Source organism: Echiichthys vipera (genome assembly GCF_963691815.1).
Source record: "Echiichthys vipera genome assembly, chromosome: 20".
Classification (NCBI taxonomy): Eukaryota; Metazoa; Chordata; class Actinopteri; order Perciformes; family Trachinidae; genus Echiichthys; species Echiichthys vipera.
In genome coordinates, this window is record NC_139845.1 from 10,685,806 (window position 1) to 10,703,982 (window position 18,177).

General features: G+C 41.4%; 1 protein-coding gene across 1 annotated transcript; it reads right to left on the reverse strand.

Moving 5' to 3' along the window:
• Window positions 1–1,342: 1,342 nt before the first annotated feature.
• LOC310962902 (proline-rich protein 5-like) lies at window positions 1,343–15,885 on the reverse strand. The gene is made up of 10 exons (XM_083935512.1): window positions 15,659–15,885; window positions 12,967–13,056; window positions 9,652–9,843; window positions 8,360–8,440; window positions 7,652–7,758; window positions 6,382–6,473; window positions 6,135–6,275; window positions 3,349–3,493; window positions 2,858–3,169; window positions 1,343–2,373 (listed from the first exon to the last, which is right to left on the reverse strand). Exons 2-10 carry the CDS (start codon window positions 12,990–12,992, stop codon window positions 2,000–2,002), a joined length of 1,470 nt encoding a protein of 489 aa, XP_083791638.1. The 5' UTR covers window positions 12,993–13,056; window positions 15,659–15,885; the 3' UTR covers window positions 1,343–1,999.
• Window positions 15,886–18,177: the final 2,292 nt, after the last annotated feature.

The window sequence follows — 18,177 nt, forward strand, 5'->3', positions numbered from 1 at the left end:
GCTGAACTTCTCACCCTCTCTCTAAGGGAGACTCCAGCCACCCTCGTGTCCCAAAAATATAAGCAAAAAAAGTTTAGTATGTCCAAAAGATATTTAAATCAGTTAGTCAGTGTAAAACAGTCATAGCATAATTTGTTGACAAGAAATCAGGAAAATTCATAGTAAAGTGTCCAAAAATATGTCTTTAAAGAATCCTAAAAAATATAGTATGTCATAAAATATACATAAAAATAAACAAATAAAAAAAGACAACACAAGATGGCAGTGTCTGCAAAGTCCAACTCCAATCTTGCATTTAAAAGTATGGACCAAACTAAAAATATTACCTGGTTTTATTGATTTATATGAAAGTATAGAATTATAGTAAAGAATTTATAATGGACATTTTGCTTTTGCAGAGCAATAAAGTTATTTTGGTTTTCATTTAAAATATGTAATAGATGCAATATCTAAAAAAAATCTGCTTGTAGGTTGATGGTAGCTAATGTCATTTGTAAACACTGAGGGTATTTCTCTTGATTTATCAGTGCACATTCTTTAAATGCTGCATTCATTATACAAAGTGTTTGTGGCATTGATGTGATTTTCTGCCACATGTGTAAACAAGGAAAACTCAATTCAAAGGTTGTTTGTTCCTGTTTAGAAAGACTTGAGGAAAGCATACTGCAGTCGCCTGACAAGAGTCCTTCCACATGGCTTTCTGCTTTTTTAAGTGGACTGTGAAGAGCTGAGATAAGATGCGAGTCTGCGGCTAAAATATACTTCAAGTTTGAGAATCAGCAGTGGGGAAAGCCATGTACGTACCTGTGAAAATATTGTCTTTGATTAACATCTGAAACTATTTTAAATACCCAAATTAAACCTATTTCCTGGTCCCCTCAGAGGCATTTGTCAACACCACTAACAGTTAAGTTAGATTTTGACTAAAACGTCTTCATATGAAAAAGCCCCCTAATATTTACTTGATTGAAAAGACTAACTGACCCACACATCCTCTGAGGTAACGCAGAGGCGACTTTCAGTGACAAATTGGATTTGGCAGGAAGAGGACCAAGGTTTAAAAACAGTTGAATACGTCCAGTATTTGGAAGAAGAAGGCTGTTATCCTCTTAGCAAACTGCACAAAGTGAATTTATTAATTTATTAGTTGTCATTGAAATGGTTTGGAAAGTACTATACCTTTACTACTATGATAATGCATTCCATACGCCTAAATCTGTACTGCTCTAAACTTAAACTGACTCATTTAGCAATGGGAATAGTTTTTATTTTGAAGGTACCATGAAGAATGGATCAAACATCAAAGCAGCAAAAAACAATGGAATGTGAAATGTGTCACTGATCTTGTGTAAATAAGGCTTAAAATCAAAAGATTTGAGATACATTGGAACTATTTTGAGTGCCTTCTTCTCTTGAACGGCTTTATAAATACATCTCTCAATAAAACTAGTGACACGGGCTTAGACTTTGATTCAGTGCGAGACTGAGTGCAAAGAATATTTAAATCATCAATTAATAAAATAAGTTGAAGTTCATCAAACAATATAGAAGCATCACTGGCCAAACGGGAGGGTTTCTTTTACATCCGAAGTGTTAAAAAAAGTTTGAATTCAACAGCCAAAGCTATTCAATAGTCCTATTCTCAAAGAGGTATTTCACAACGGTAAAACATTTTTAGTTTTCTGCAAGTGCACCTGCCCCTGGGGTGTGTTAACATCATCGGCTCTATGTTTTCATTTCTAAGAAAAAAACGGGAAAAATCACCTCTGACAGAGGAGTGATTTCTGTGTTTGTAGCTTCCCAGAGAGGCCAGTGCTGATGTTTCCAGCTGGATTCATACACTTTGCCAAATTGATACTTTTACCACACAGCATGAGGTCAGACTTTTATCTAGGAATGGGTGAACACGTCTTCTAAAAAAATAATTAAGTTTGAGAGGGTCCCTGATGATCTAGAGTCCCCATAGAAGAACAGGAACTGTCACAGGGTGGAAGGAATGTCAGTGTGTATCTCCTGAGACATGTGTATGTGCCACGCCACACTCTGTCTGCTGTGCATCCGATGATCCGGAACGCCGTCGCGAGAAGTCCAGAAAGATGCCATCGTGCTCCGGCTCCGAGTCCAAAGACTCTAGGACGTGGTCTGTCATGATCTCCGGACTGGATGAAGGACTTGGACCTGAGCTCGTGTCTTGAGCCAGCACTCTGGAGGACATCGAGGAGTCTGACACCAGCGAGCCTGTGCAGTGTGTGTCCTCGCCCGGGGAAGGCTCTGGGAGGATGCAAGGGGATGGATGCTGTGACTGGATAGGATGGAGACCTGCAGGACTGTCTGCGCCCTCGGGCCGATGGTCCTGGCTGGGGGACGCAGTGTCTGTACAGAGGACAGTAGAAGTTTCAGAGTTCAACAAATTAACTATCAGTGTGTTAAATGTCATCACAACTCTTAGTCCTTCCTGTGGAGAGTACCGTAACGTTAGTTCTTTGCAGGTTTGTGACAGCAGTAATTATAAATATTTACTGAGAGAAGAAGAAGATTCTGTGTTTTCTCAAGGTTTTGGCCTCAACCCACACAGCTTTTTGACACCTTGAGACAGTTCACTCTATTAAAATAATTTCAGGCACTTTAAAGGTCCCATATTATGCTCATTCTCAGGTTAATACACATTAAACACATTCTTTTTCTCATACAGTCTGTGTGAATATACCAGTGGCATCTCTGCATAGTCATTTCAGCCAATAAATTACTTTTAACAGCCCTGTAGCGGCACTTTCTAACTATATATAGTATAGTTGTGATTTAGAATTTTTTTTCTGTCAATAATTTGTTATGTTTTTTATTACCGTCGTAACCATACCTGAAAGTGCAGCAGAGGCTGTGGATGCTGGAGAGTGGTTGCCAAGGCTGTCTGTGCTGGTGTTGGTGTTGCTGGTGTTGTTGGTGGCAGTGGTTGTGGATTCAGTCAAAGAGGTGCTCTCCTCCAAGCAGGAAGTCATCTCAGAGACGGAGTGACGTCTGATGCCTGTGCCACCTCCCGTGGCAGAGTCAACGTCATACTCCACCACAGGGGTCAGCATGGGAACGTTATAGCTCTTAGAGCGTACCACTGCATTCTTGGAGGTGGGGACGTTGCCTGGTTTAGAGGGCCAGGAGCCCTGCAGACGCTTTTCTGCAGAGAGAGAAAGGGAGAGTGAGAAGTAGAAAAAAATTGCTTTAGAATATTGATTTATTTCTAATTGAAAACACTCTTACGCCACAGAGTGCAAAAGAACACAAACATAAGGGATCATCGCAGTTGTAACCTTTTAAACACTTCTATCTGTATCATACTCACTCACACACACATACCTAATAGGCAGGAGGAGCAGTGCAAATTGGAAGATCCATCTCTGGAATATAACCCATGAGTCCCGAGGTAGGGAGAGACCACTTTCTGGATGAGGGACTCCAGACGAAGGTAGTCGTCTGTTACACCTTTAGATTCATGGACTCCCTGCATCACACACACACACACACACACACACACACACACACACACACACACACACACACACACACACACACACACACACACACACACACACACACACACACACACACACACACACACACACACACACACACACACACACACACACACACACACACACACACACACACACACACACACACACACACACACACACACACACACAGTAGTTTGTGTTAGCCAGTAATTGCTGCTTGTTGGCAGTTGGTAATGGAAACTTTAAAAGCCATGAAAAAGAATTTCCAGGAGAAAAATGAGAAAGAAAGCTCCATTTGCCTTTCTGTGATTTTATCACACACACTCTGCAGGTTACTGTGAGTAGAATCAAAGGTCTCTGAGAAGATAGCTGGATTTTAATATTGTTTACAACATATAATGGGGTAATTGTTGACAATAAGACCCGGCTGGAAGACAACATGTTAAGCAGCGTGACAGTGTTAAGTGAATTTGGTCCTAATCTTGTATAAAAAGTATAGTTCTGCTACTTGACACTCACCTAAGAGGTCCCCTAAAATGTTGGGTTTCAGGTCAAGCCATTTCAATGCAAGGCTTTGGGCTTTGAAGGTTAAGTTCAAATGTAATTAATCAAGCAATTTCTCTCTTTCTTTCTTTCTCTCTGACTATTTGTTTTATGTGATAAACAATGGTGGATTCGTCATTACAAGTGACTTCTTTCCCATTGCATTGTCCTATGATCCATTGTTGATATAAAAATATTGATTAAAGCAGCTTTAAAAGGAGTATGAGGCAGATTTGGGTCTCGATGTAATGGTAATAAAGACAATGTTTCTCCCCATGAAGGGAAGCTTGCAGCTTTGCATGCCTTCATTGAAGATGGGTCTTCTTGCTGTCATGGTGATCGTTTCTGCACTGTCACCAGGAAACACATTACAGTTTTGCAGCGAGGCTCAACCGCACTGCGTTTGATGTTAATGTGTTTTTTAGAAGTTCGGCAAACCAATTACACTCATAATCTGTGTGAATCAATATGACGCTGTTCAACGAAAATCAGAACCATGAAGAATAATAAACAAGAACTCTTCTGTTTGAAAGATTCAGGCTCTTTGTTTGCATAAAAGTTGGGTTCAGTTTGAGTCGCCTCCACACTTTTCAGACTGAGGGGTTGGATGCATGTGGGCCCAGACCTTACTTGTTACAGTCTTTACATTACAAAGGAAAAGATCAATCAAGTTTCAGTCTTCTGAATCACTGAGCTTATGCATCAAAACCGCAGCACAGAAACAAACCACATAAATAGACGAGACTGTTGAATTGGCGTCACAGGACGAAAGGGAAATTACTAACAGATGAAACAAGAAGTTGTGAAAAACAGCCAACATTCAGTGCTGAATTTTATCTCTCTGCCACTCAGTCTCTAGACTCTACCTGTTGATCTGATAGTCATTTAGGGCAAAGAGAAACAGACCAATTAAAATGACTCTGCAATATAAGTCTGTACACAGTGGATAAATCAGGGAAATAAATATTTTCTGTTTTATATTCTTTTATCATGTAAACTCTTCATACCTTCCTGTGGCTTGCTGTTTTGCCCTCCCTAAGCCTGAGTCTGGAAGCAGCAGATTTGAGTCAATAAGTCACTGCAATGGCGTCCGCAAAGAAACCGACGCACACTTCATGCTCCCAGACACACTTGAGAACATATTAAATCAACTTGCATTCACTCCCTGAGCCACATTTTACATCTGACCAATAAATGGCTAGCTTTGTCCGGAGAAATGTACGTTTCTAAATTCGCAGCCATCTAATTTCTCTAGGGCTGTTTTGGATAAACTAAACCTGCATAATTGTGAATAACATTGTGGATATCGTGAAGAATAAAAACGAGAAAAGACCAAAAACATTTTGTGTAGCCCAATTTCGTTTCTTTCTTTCCTAGTTAATTACATAGCAACCCGTCATTGAAGTCAACAAACACTGCCTTGGTGTCCTTAGTAAAACGTGGATATGATCTATAATGACTGAAAGCACAGTCAATTAATAAAGCTGGTGTGAATTTGTGAAACTAGCAGCCTCTTAAAGGGACATATTGTGCTCATTTTCAGGTTCATACATAACACTATTTTGTGTTTCTACTACAACAGTTTATTTTGATATTTTTATGAACTGAAGCAAATGATCCAGATGAGACACGTGCATGTCTGTGCTCTCATCACTTAGCAGATGAAACAAAGATTTTACGCGTTCCCTTGACCCATCGCTTATTTGCTTATCAGTGCTGAATCACAAGTCACAATTGACTTGGCTGACTTTTTTTGTTTCTGTGAGGACATAAGGGTCTGAAAGGACAGTGTAAACACGGATAATTCACGCAGACAAACATCGACACAAACAGACAGAGGCGGGGCGCACAGGGTACAGAGTGGTCATGGGAAGACGACTGCGCTCTGCGTTCACACTGAGTTTACTTCCTGTGAGATCCCTTTGCAAGAAAAAAGTCAACAGCTCTCTGTACCCTCTGATCCTCCATCTGTTGTCACTTACCCTCTTCCCTCACCCTACAACAGTCAGGGATGTTTGCCGGTGCAAACTGTGTGTGTGAGGAGGTAGCATGATAAAAATAAAGATAAAGAAAGTGTGTGTGGACCTGCAGTATTAGCAGCATCTGTATGATAGAAGGAGGAACTCTGGCTCTGGGCCGAGACAGGGCTTCGTCCAGTTTGAGGTTGAGGGTGATGATATTCCTGAAGTGGATGAGAGCCAGCTGACGCACTGATGGCTCCTTTCCCTGAGGACACACACACACAAAGAAACAAAAACACACACACACACAGACACGTCAAAGCAGTTTTGTAAGTAAACAGTAAACGTGTGTATGGCTTTTGTGTGTGTACCTGTACAGGATAGAAGATGGCTTGCAGCATGGACAGAACATCACAAAAGAAGAAGTCCCATGTGTCCGCCAGGGAGTCCAGCAATTTCTGACCTATGACACACAAGCATGAAGACAAACAACCAATCACAACAAAGTCAAAGAATTTACAGGAACAAGACTGTCTTGGCCAACAAGAGATAATGTGCTACAATATTTTAGAAAAAATCTCGAACTCATCTTATCTGAGAACTGTGTGTGATTTGTTCACATTGCAGTGGTTGTTGGTGTTCTTATGCCATGCAAAACCTATAGTACAAGTTTGTAATGGTGCACGCATACGCACGCACGCACACACACACACACACACACACACACACACACACACACACACACACACACACACACACACACACACACACACACACACACACACACACACACACACACACACACACACACACACACACACACACACACACACACACACACACACACACACACACACACACACACACACACACACACACACACACACACACACACACACACACACACACACACACACACACACACACACACACAGGCTCTGTGAGTCACTGTGCCGCAGTAGTTTGTCTTATCTTAAAGTTTCTCACTGACGGGAAGTTGTGGAATTGGCTTAAAGCATCACTTCCTGTCTGGTTGCTGTGACGACAGCATTAAAAATCTGTCATAGTCAGTGTGTGTTTGTGTTATCATTTCAAGGTCACACATTTACCACAACAGAGAGAACAAAATGATTCAGTGTCTTGTTCCCACCTTTTAAATGACTCGCTCTCACTCTGACTGTATGTGTGTATGTGTGTGTGTGTGTGTGTGTGCGTGCGTGCGTGCGTGTGCGTTTGTGGAGTCCATGAATCTAAAGGTGTGACAGACGACTGCCTTTGTCTGGAGTCCCTCATCCAGAAAGTGGTCTTTCCCACACCACATATAGGTGTGTACTGCAGAACAATGTCCTTCATGAAGAGTGATCGTGCAGAGATAAAACCATGTTCTGACAATTCAAAACTAATAGTTCAAGGGTTAACTTAGCATCCGATATTTTAGTCAATTATTATTTCTCTATGCTAGAAAAAAAACGTAATCATTTCTCTGTTTATTTTCCCTGAAAGGATTAACTGGATCTGTAAACACTACTCACCAAAGCCAATAGGCACTGTTAGTTAATAACAAAGTGAAATTAAAAAATATAGGGCAGTAGTAGTAGTAGTTTTTGCACTGCTTACATCCTGTTGTAGTATTTTGCTTACCTTCATAGAAGCGGATCTTGTCTCTCAGTATCACCATGCCTTTAGTGAGCAGCTGGTTCTGAAGGTACTCAGTGAAGAAGGAGCCCAGCTCCGTCTTCAGCAGCTGCCTGCACAAAATTAAGAGTGCATATGAGTACACACATACTGTATGCATACACACCACTAATACCTCCTATGCATGAGCAAAAACTAATTAGTTCTCGTGCACTGGAAAGCCGCGGTGTTTAAACAGCAGCAGACTCCGGAAATGAGAAAAGATGTTGTTCACAATGAAAACTAAAGGCTTCAGTAACATGTGAACATTTCAACAACAGGATTTTCCACTGTTAACACACATAGAGATTAGTATGACAGCTCACACAGGAAGAGAAAACGTGACCTTTAATCTTTATCTAATCTTTGTCACACCTTGTTTCTACAATGTAATGATAAGCTTTAATTTTGTTAAACTTGAAGGTGATGCAACAACCAAAACTGTTACTGTGCATGTCATAATGTGTCAGTAAAGACTAAATTTAGCATGCTGAAGCTGCCATTGTGTTTAAGGAGCAAGGGAAGGTGGGAAATTACATGGTAAAACACTATAATTTAGTCAAATTTCTTCCTAAAATACAAACCAGCTCAAGCTCAAGATTTGCCGTGCTTGGGTGAAATTGAGAGAGAGTCAGAAAAACAGGCAAATAAAACACAAAGAGATAGAAGGCTAACCTGACACCTTCATTCAGAGTGTAGAGCTCATTTTCTCCCAGATCCTTCCTCTGGAAGACTGATATCACTGCGTTGTGGATGCTGAGAGGAAACACACACAGAAGTATTGAGAGGACACTTATTTACAAGTAGAAAAATATTCAATTACTCAACAATATGCAAGATCGCTACATGACAAGCTGCTGCATGTGGCAATATTTCATACTGATAAATACATCGTTTTGTAATTAAATTCCATCAAACTAAGATTTCTTGTAGACTTTCCTAAAATAAATGATTAAAAATATACTTGTGCAAACTGTGAATCTGGGTTAAAAGCAATACAATCTGAAGCATGAACAAAATAACACGGTAAACAAAAAGGAGACGGAAATTTGAAAATTCAGGAAGAGGGCATCAACTTATTTCACTTCATGCAAAACTCCACCTCCAACCCCCTGGGCAAACCAAGCTCTCCTGCTTTCCACTATCTACTGTCTAATGTCAAATACAGCTGAAACACCATAAAAATAACCAGAGAAAGGAGAGGGGGAGAGGGAGAGAGGGGTGCAAAGAAGAAAAGACTCTATGAGGCAGAATGAGACGAAAAGACAAGGATGGATAGAGATAAAAAGGAGATGGATGATGGACCCTCAGGGCAGAGAGAGAGTAGGGGTTGATGCTTATGTAGATGCGTGTGTGTTTGCATGTATTCACAGCATGAATGACAGCCCCAACCGAGCTTTCTGCTAGTGATGTTTATTCAATGTAAAACTACTGGTGTGACAGTTTGAGTAGGGTTTTATGCATGACCAAAAAAAACAAAAAAATAAAAAAGACATTCACATTCGGCCATATATGAAAACCAAACAAACATGGCTCACACTTCAGACCACAGCTATATTGGAAACAACCTACTACATACGAGCAGTAAGTACTGATGTGGCCATTATGTTGTACACAGTATGCAAACAAAAGCAGACTTTGCAGTATGCCAAAAATACCCAGATGTTGTACTGATTTGTTAAAAGAAATCTCTAGTATGCATTGGACCAGTCTACTTCACCAACTGTATCCCCAGTGCAAATCATTGGAACGGTCACAATGACTCATTAACTTCCGCTTTACAAAACCAGAAAGCCTGGCTATACTGGAGAATAAATCAATTTAACAGTTCCATGCATCATACAACCAATGAACGCAGCATGCACTATGAAGTTTGTAGTATGCAGTATTTAAACATACTGTATTCGTCAGTAGCATGTAGGCTGTTTGCAGTGGCCCATGGCTCACACACACACACACACACTAACCTGTTCCAGGTGGCATTAGCCCCAGCCCTCCTCTGCTGGGTCCCTCTGTCCCTGCTGCACTCCTCAACCAGTCCTCCCGTTGTTCCTCCCTTATCCCCTCCTCCTCCACCACCTCCCGGGGTTTTCGCCTGCGAGAGGTCGGTCAGACTGGAGGATGAGTTGCTGCCCAACTTCAGCTTGCTGTGGAGACTCCTCCAAATCCAAAAGACAGAAAGAGAGAATTAATATTAAGCAGAATCAGAAGTCCATTGTTGTACTGGATGATACTGGTGGGGGCAATTCCACTTTCATTTCTTTTTTTACCTCAAAAGTAAAATGTTTTTGTTGGGGGAAATGTACATACTGTGGATTTAGTTTCAGAAACTTCCAAAATCTCTCAAAACTGTTCTCTTGCAGGATGTGTTTTCTTATGATTGTGGTCTATGCTATGTTAACATTTAAGGCACCGTACTAAACAGATAAAATACAGAACAACATTTGTTGCAACTCAAGGTAAGGAAAAGGTACAGCTGTGAGGCACTAGTGCTGTATGCAAAAAAAAAACCATTAGCTTTTATTGATGGGTGATTACTTTTTATTAGCCATCTGTTCATATTTACACAAGAGCATGCACTGGTTTGGAAACATACAGTGGAGAGACAAGTGATTATAGGGATAGTGAGGAGGGGGAGAGTAAAGTCAGTCGATCTGAAGGAAGGAAATGTAAATAGAGAACTGGAGAGAGGAGAAAACTTGGGGGAGAAAGGATGAAAAATAAGACAGGAAGATGAGGCGATAGAGAGAAAGAAAGAGGAAGAACGAGGAGGAAGGAAGGGGCGATTGAACGTGCTGAAGGGGGTAATAAAAAGTGAGAGCAGGGCAGGAAAAAAAGGGAGTGAAGTAAAGAATGAAGACATGATGAAGATGTGGGGAGGGGTGTATAGGAAGGGCTGGGTAATTTTTTGAAAAATCTTTGAAACCAGTACCTTGACTGCAATGCTGCTTACTTAAACCTATGTGAGTTACGCTGTAGTCAAGCCTCTCAAAATACAACAACACAGATAAGCTCCATCTCTGTGTGTAACATAGTGTTTTTCCTGCATGCCTGTGACATGTAACCTCTAGATAGCCAATCACCAGCATTATTAGTGCAAGCATGCTTGAAGCTTATTGGCTCAGCGACACAGATGTGTACTAAATACTAAATGATATGCTCGTACATTTCTGTTGAGATTTAGACTTTGATAGTGAAGACGTGCAGTAAAGGGGAAATCATCTTCAAAAGGCTAGTAAGATTTTTTATTTTATTTTAATTTTAGGTTTAGTTTTAGTTTAGAATATGGGCTGAAGTTAGGAATGTACTTGTGATGGGTCCGATTAGCAGTGAAGGAACGTCCAGGTAGATGAGGGCCCTGGAAAGTACAGAAGAAAAGTGACAAAGTACAAAGATGGAGTGTGAAAGATGAAACTCAGGAGACAGAAAATGAAACTAAAACTGCCAAATATTTCAGGTACAGTTAATGAAAAAAAATGTTCTCTCCTACAGGTATGTACAGTGTATTTGTGTATTATGCCCTGTTTATATACACAGGCAAGTATAAACTTACACACTGCAAACTCCAGTTCTTTATACTGCTGCAGTGTCTCTACTGCCCAACAAGTAAACCAGCAACTCCAGTAACTGAAAAGGTACCACATATTCCCACTTCATGTGTGTAACACTGAACAGAACGATAGGTGGATGAAAGAAAGGATAAAGGAGTTTCTGTCTCACTATTTCACATGCCCTTTTCCACATTTATTTCTTGTTTCACTTATCTCTCTTTCAAATTCTTTTACCTTAACTTTTTACTCTCTACCTCTTCTCTCTTTTCTTCCTTTTCCAGTCTGTGCCAGTCGGTGACCATGTGACCCTGTGAGCTTTTGTGCCAGGCAAACAAAGGAACCCTTTGAGGTTCAAGAGCTGCCAAGAGGGAGGGGACGGATTAAAAGGTGACACACATTTCACTTCCTCCTCCTCCTCTTTTTCTGTCTGTGTAGGGCCCAGGACAGATAGCAGCTGTATTCAAGCTGTTGTTGCACTGATCACTGTTCAGTATTTCTTTATTCATCCCATTGATTTTGTCTGCTGTTTACTGCCATCTTCTGTGGAATTATTTCCCTTTTTTCTCTCTTTGTTTTCAGTACATTTGCAATGATCCATACCCAATGAACAGATACAGAATTAAACTGCATAGAATTGAAATTAATTTGAACACAAAACTAAGGAGAACGGGAAACAGAAGGAGCTAAGATAGGGAGAGATATAAAGTAGGAAAGAGAAAAAAAGAGGATGGAAAATAAGAAGCATGTAAAAGAATATGGCAGGGAAGAGGAGAGAAGGTGTCTGTGTGTGTGTGTGTGTGTGTGTGTGTGTGTGTGTGTGTGTGTGTGTGTGTGTGTGTGTGTGTGTGTGTGTGTGTGTGTGTGTGTGTGTGTGTGTGTGTGTGTCTCTGTGTTTTTAAGTCTGTCTGTCAACCTGGATCTTCAACTTCACATAAATAGGTCAGTGTGAGAAACTGGACGCCTGGGCTCAGATACACACACGCACGCACGCACACACGCACACACGCATGCACGCACGCACGCACGCACGAACGGCTTGCGTCAAAGTAAGGATGAATTCTCTCAGAAAAGGGGCAGTGTTTACCGTTTGCAACTTGATCTAAAAACACTTCAGTAACGTTTTCTCCTGAAGAATAGATGCTGTAGAGCATAAAAGAGAAGCAGAAGATTTAGAAACTGTAAACACTGAATTTCAAAACGTGTCCAAAGGTGAATCTCACAGCTGATGGTAAAAGGGATATGGTTATTCATTTATGTAAATAAAGAAAGCTGATGTAACCCGGAAGTTTTGGCTCTAAAACAACAGGAAGAGTTGTGAGAAATGCTGCGGTCTAATTACTAAACAAAGGAGGATAAGGGGGATGTTTGCATGAATGAAAGAATGAATGAGGTCAATCAGGAATGTGTGTGAGTGTATGTGTGCGTGTTTCTCACTTTCATTTACCTCTGTGTGGCCCAAAGGACTGGGACAAAGAGAGACCAAGGAAAAGAAAAGTATTGGAGCTGCAGTGAAACTCTCTGAATGAGACCTGCTGGCTGACGTGTGTGTGTGTGTGTGTGTGTGTGTGTGTGCATGTGCGTGTGTGTGTGTGTGTGTGTGTGTGTGTGTGTGTGTGTGCATGTGCGTGTGCGTGTGTATGTGTGTGCGTGTGTGTGCGTGCATGCATGTGTGTGTGTGCGTGTGTGTGTGTGTGTGTGTGTGTGTGTGTGTGTGTGTGTGTGTGTCCTTACCTCCTAAATGAGCCCTCTCGTTCCATGTCAGCCTTGGCAGACAGCTGCGACCTAGCGTCCGCCCTGTAACCTCCACCAACGAATCAGCATCTGAAAAAGAAAACAAGTAGAGTCAGTGGTAGAGGATATCACCTGACCTCAAACAAAAATCACCCGATGTAACAAACTTTACAGGCTTTTGTTGAGTAGATTTGCTAGTTTAAAACACAACTGAAGTGGCCTTCGTCCTGGGAGATATGTCACAGTAGAAAAAAGCACAGGAGTAAACAATGAAAACTAGAGATTGCGATGGGATCACACCAGCCGCGAAGCCAAATTGGGCCGGGGCGTAAAGTGGTAGGGCAATGACTACCGTAGGGCAATGGCTACAGTTGGGACACTATTGGGGTGACAAAATCTGGCCACAGACAGGCAGGCAGACAGACAGACATGCACCAGCCATCGTTAATAGTAACATCTGTGCTGTTCCTGCTACGACAAGGCAATATGTATACTGTAAAAAAGGTCTGTGACATGCACTGCAAATTTGAAGGAAACAAACCTCAAGGAAATATCTTGATTATTTTGACCGGAAGAGTTTTTGCATGAAAGAATATACCTGAATAATTGAGCTGTGTTGCTTTAAAAAGCATTTGAAAATGTCTAACTTTGGTGACTCCCAATGAAAGTATCAAAAAAGATAGGTGAACACAGATTGCACACATTTACACTGAGATTGTCTCATTTTGCTCTGGACAAAACCATATGTTTTTACTACAGTATGATGTGAAAGATGCTTTAATTGCACAAAAGTGGTTTCGAAAACAATCAGACTTTTTTTTAACATTTTCCCGGTTGTTATAATATGTGATGTTGGTGGTCCTGGTTAGGAGATATGCCTGACGTAAACCAGGCTGTTGTTGCATGTCATATCCCTCTCTCTGTCCCTGTATTTCCTGTCTGTAAATCCACTGTCAACATTAAATAAAAGCATGATTCCCCAAAAATAATAAACATGTAAAAAAAGAAAATACTCCAAAGTCAAACAGACAGAGTGTGTTTCTACCCGGTGTCTAGCTAGCAAGACACAGTATTCCAATCAAATTACAGTAAAGTGGTTGGGACAGACATTTGATACTACCACGAACTCAAATGCCCCCACTCACACACTCCCTCATAGACACACATACACACAAGGATAGAATGACATATATCAGACATGTTTGTAGTGCAGGGCCAAACAGGGTAACGCTGATGCTTCCTCCTGGCCTATATCAATGTATTAACCAAAACAACAGTTGTTCTCTTCATTTATCAGCGCTCTGCAGGTTTGATAAAAACGTAAGTAAAAGTGTCAGTGAATTCCTTTACAGTTCCATTGATTGTGTATGCTTTTGCAAGAGAAAATTGCATCTTTTAAAGCTTTGTATTGTTAGAAAAGTTTGATTTCTAAAAGCACTGTTGAGCGGGATTTACTGATTGAGGGACCTGGAGAAGTTTTGAAGTCATGATCAGGATAAACACAGTCTGGATGAAAACTGTAATGTGTTTGTCTGCTTTACTCTCCAGAATCAGAATCAGAAATACTTTAATAATCCCAGGGGGAAACTGTTTCCAGTGGTTCAGACTTGACTTCCTGGTTGTATTTGTCGCTATGCTATATAAAACATGATCTGCTGTTGCCTGGCGGCTACAGTTATATGCGTTACCTAGTCTAAAAAAAACGTGTATGATTGATACTATAGCCATTTGTCTGGACACTGTAGATACTGTACTGTGGCTGTCTCTGACTAGATTGGTTCAATGTCTTGCTCAACGGCTCTTAGGCTTCATGGATTGTTGTTGTGGGATTTTGAGTGTTTCTCATACAGCCTTTGGCCTGATTTACATAAGCAGTCCATGTAGGGAATGAAACCAGCAAGCTCCCACTCATTTAGAGTTGTCCTCCACCAACACCACCAGTCTCTCTCTCTCTCTATCTCTGCAGCAGACAGTTTACATTTTAAGTCCACTGCTGAAAATTAACACCTATAATCTGCTTCAACACACACACACACACACACACACACACACACACACACACACACACACACACACACACACACACACACACACACACACACACACACACACACACACACACACACACACACACACACACACACACACACACACACACACACACACACACACACACACACACACACACACACACACACACACACACACTTCTGCAGACTGGCAGCTCTACAAGGAAATTACCCCCTGCACCACACAAGTGCTAAAGTAAGTGTCGTCTGTGTCTTGCAGCAGGTTTGTCGGCCAGCCTCTGGCAAAAAACCAAACCACAAGTTGGAGTTCCTGCTGTAGTCTACAAATCATTGCTGTCTGTTTTTAAGAGCTTTAGTGCCTAGTGTGCAATGCAACACTTTTAAACGATGCAACGCAAACAAATCCAGGACTATGTCAGTGAAGACATATTAATAACACTTAGGCTAAACTAGGAGATCAAATGCCTCTTAAGACAAACCATCATCCCATAGAGTAAAGATGTAAGAAGTATTAAGTTACGTTCAGGGATTTAAGGGGAAATTAAGCTGTCATTTGATGGCTTAAAGTTTAGCTATGTATTCATACGCTGGTATATGAAATGACTAGACGACAGTTGCTTTTCTCAAGTTTTCTCTGTAAGGTTTTCGTCCAGTATACTCACTTTTTCGGCAGTAACCCTCGCGCCCTTTAATAACATGTATTCTCCGTGTTTAAATTCCGCAAAAACAAACAAAAGTAATTCCTGTATGTGTGTGAAGGCTGGAGGTCTGTACGCGGTGGTAAACCGGCCCGCCGTCGCAGCAGATAACAAGACTGAGCGCGAGGGGCTGTGCACCTTCTTCTCCAGAAACGTCCGAGACCTGAACCCGCGCGAGCTGTCAGCGCGGCTTTTCAGGACTCTCCGCGAGCGTCAGAGAGAGAGTGAGTGAGTGAGTGAGTGAGTGAGTGAGTGAGTGAGTGAGGGAGGGAGGGAGGGAGGGAGAGACAGAGAGAGTGAGGGAGAGACAGAGAGAGATAGGGAGGGAGGGAGAGAGAGAGAGAGAGAGAGAGAGAGAGAGAGAGAGAGAGAGAGAGAGAGTGTGTGTGGGTGAGGCTTTGTGTGTGCAGAGGTCGGTGGGTGGGAGATGTAACCTGTTGAAGGTGTGTGTGTTTTTTTTAGTGCGTGTTTGTGTGAAGTGTTAAAGTGTAAGGAACAGTTGAAAAGAAAGATGAAAAGCAACGAATGAAGGAAGAAACCCTGTTATTCGTTCCTTCTAGGGCTTTCACATCCGTTACCCCATATTGTAATTCTACTGATGCTACTTTTATACTATTAACATATGACACCTAATGCCAGTGGTGGAGAGTTACAACATTTACAACATTTTTGAGATGCTCAAACTTTAATGTTGCACTTTCAAAGGTAGATCTGGAAAATATGTTGCCGGGGTGATGAAAGAGGGGTTCCATCACAAAAAGAACCAATAACTAAAGACATGCTATTTTACAGAGTGAAACGACATGTTACTGTGCTGATATGTTTATGAATAAAGAGAACACTGCACCATGACATCCAGATAGATTTGTGGAAAATATTCAACCATCCCCAAGACAGAAAGAAAGAAAGAACATTACTTTTTACTGCCGATTAGACGCAGCTTTGTCAGCAGCTTTTGGAAACATTGGGAGTCTTTGTCGTCAGCAGATTGGATTCCCACCATGTTTAATTCATAGTGAAATAATTCATAGCCAAACCAATACAACAGCAGCCCACTCCAAACACTGGACATTACACTGAGTGCTTTTACTGCCCAGCAGAGGAGGCCACTCAGCAGCTACACAGCTTTCCCTGTGTGTGTGTGTGTGTGTGTGTGTTTTCACTTCAGAGCCAACTTGCATTTCCAAGTGATCAGCCTTACACTGCACATATATCTAATGTGAAGATCATTACATTAACCACAGAGCTCACCGTTTCACATCAGACAAACAAACTGCACTCTGTCTGCAGAATGGAATGGACGCAATTACTGATAGTGAAACACACACACACGGCACGCGCGCGCACGCACACGCACGCACACGCACACGCGCGCACACGCACACGCGCACACACACACACACACACACACACACACACACACACACACACACACACACACACACACACACACACACACACACACACACACACACACACACACACACACACACACACACACACACACACGTCACTCCCCCTGTAATAAGGAACATGTTTATAATAGCAAAGTCTACTGGTCAAGGCCAGATTGTATCTTAAACGTTCTCAGGACCATAAAACAACAACACACGCACACACACACCTGGAAGAGTTCACTAATCACTTAACATGATATAAGCAGTGTTACTAATGTCCCTCTAAGCATCTCACATACAGACTGTACTCTACAGATACTGCAGACATGCTCACAAATACATATTTAATGCAGATTGGCATACGACGCACCCCATATTAATCAGTTTCTAGATTGTGTGTGTGTGTATGTGTGTGTGTGTGTGTGTGTGCGTGTGCGTGCGTTTAAGCAACCACATGTGACCACCAAATACCTGCAGTAAATGAATGACGTTAGTTTTTCTTGCAGTTAGCGAGTGTTGGTTTAGGGACATTCTCTGACACTTGTGACTTGAAGAGAACCTGCTTACAACTAGTTTGTGTGTCTGTATGTGTGTGTGTGTGTGTGTTGGATAATGTGTATCTGTGTTAAGTGTGTATCTTGATATCAGGAAATACAGGATGAACCTACATTCCCTCTAACAGAACACTAGCGTCTTGAACATCCACATTATTCTGTAAACTGTAGTTAGCTACTAAAACCCATTTGTAGATAAGATACATTATTATGCCTTTCATCAACCTGATTGATGGGATGTAGTCTTTGGATGCTATAATGTATTGCTCGCTTTTATGGAAAGAGCACAAGGTTAAAGGTTAACCCCGTAAGTGAAAAACAATTTTGATGCTCATTTCTTTCTGCAGCGAAACTGCTTTTCTGTTTCTCTTTCACAACCTCTATCTCATAATGCTTTATTGCTGCCAATTTGCACTTTTACAGCACACTTTGAAGTTGATTTTAATGAGGAAGCTGTAGGTTAAAAAAAAACACAAAGCAGACTGTAAGAGTGCACATGATGATATGAGATGCATGCCGTTTATTTCCTAGA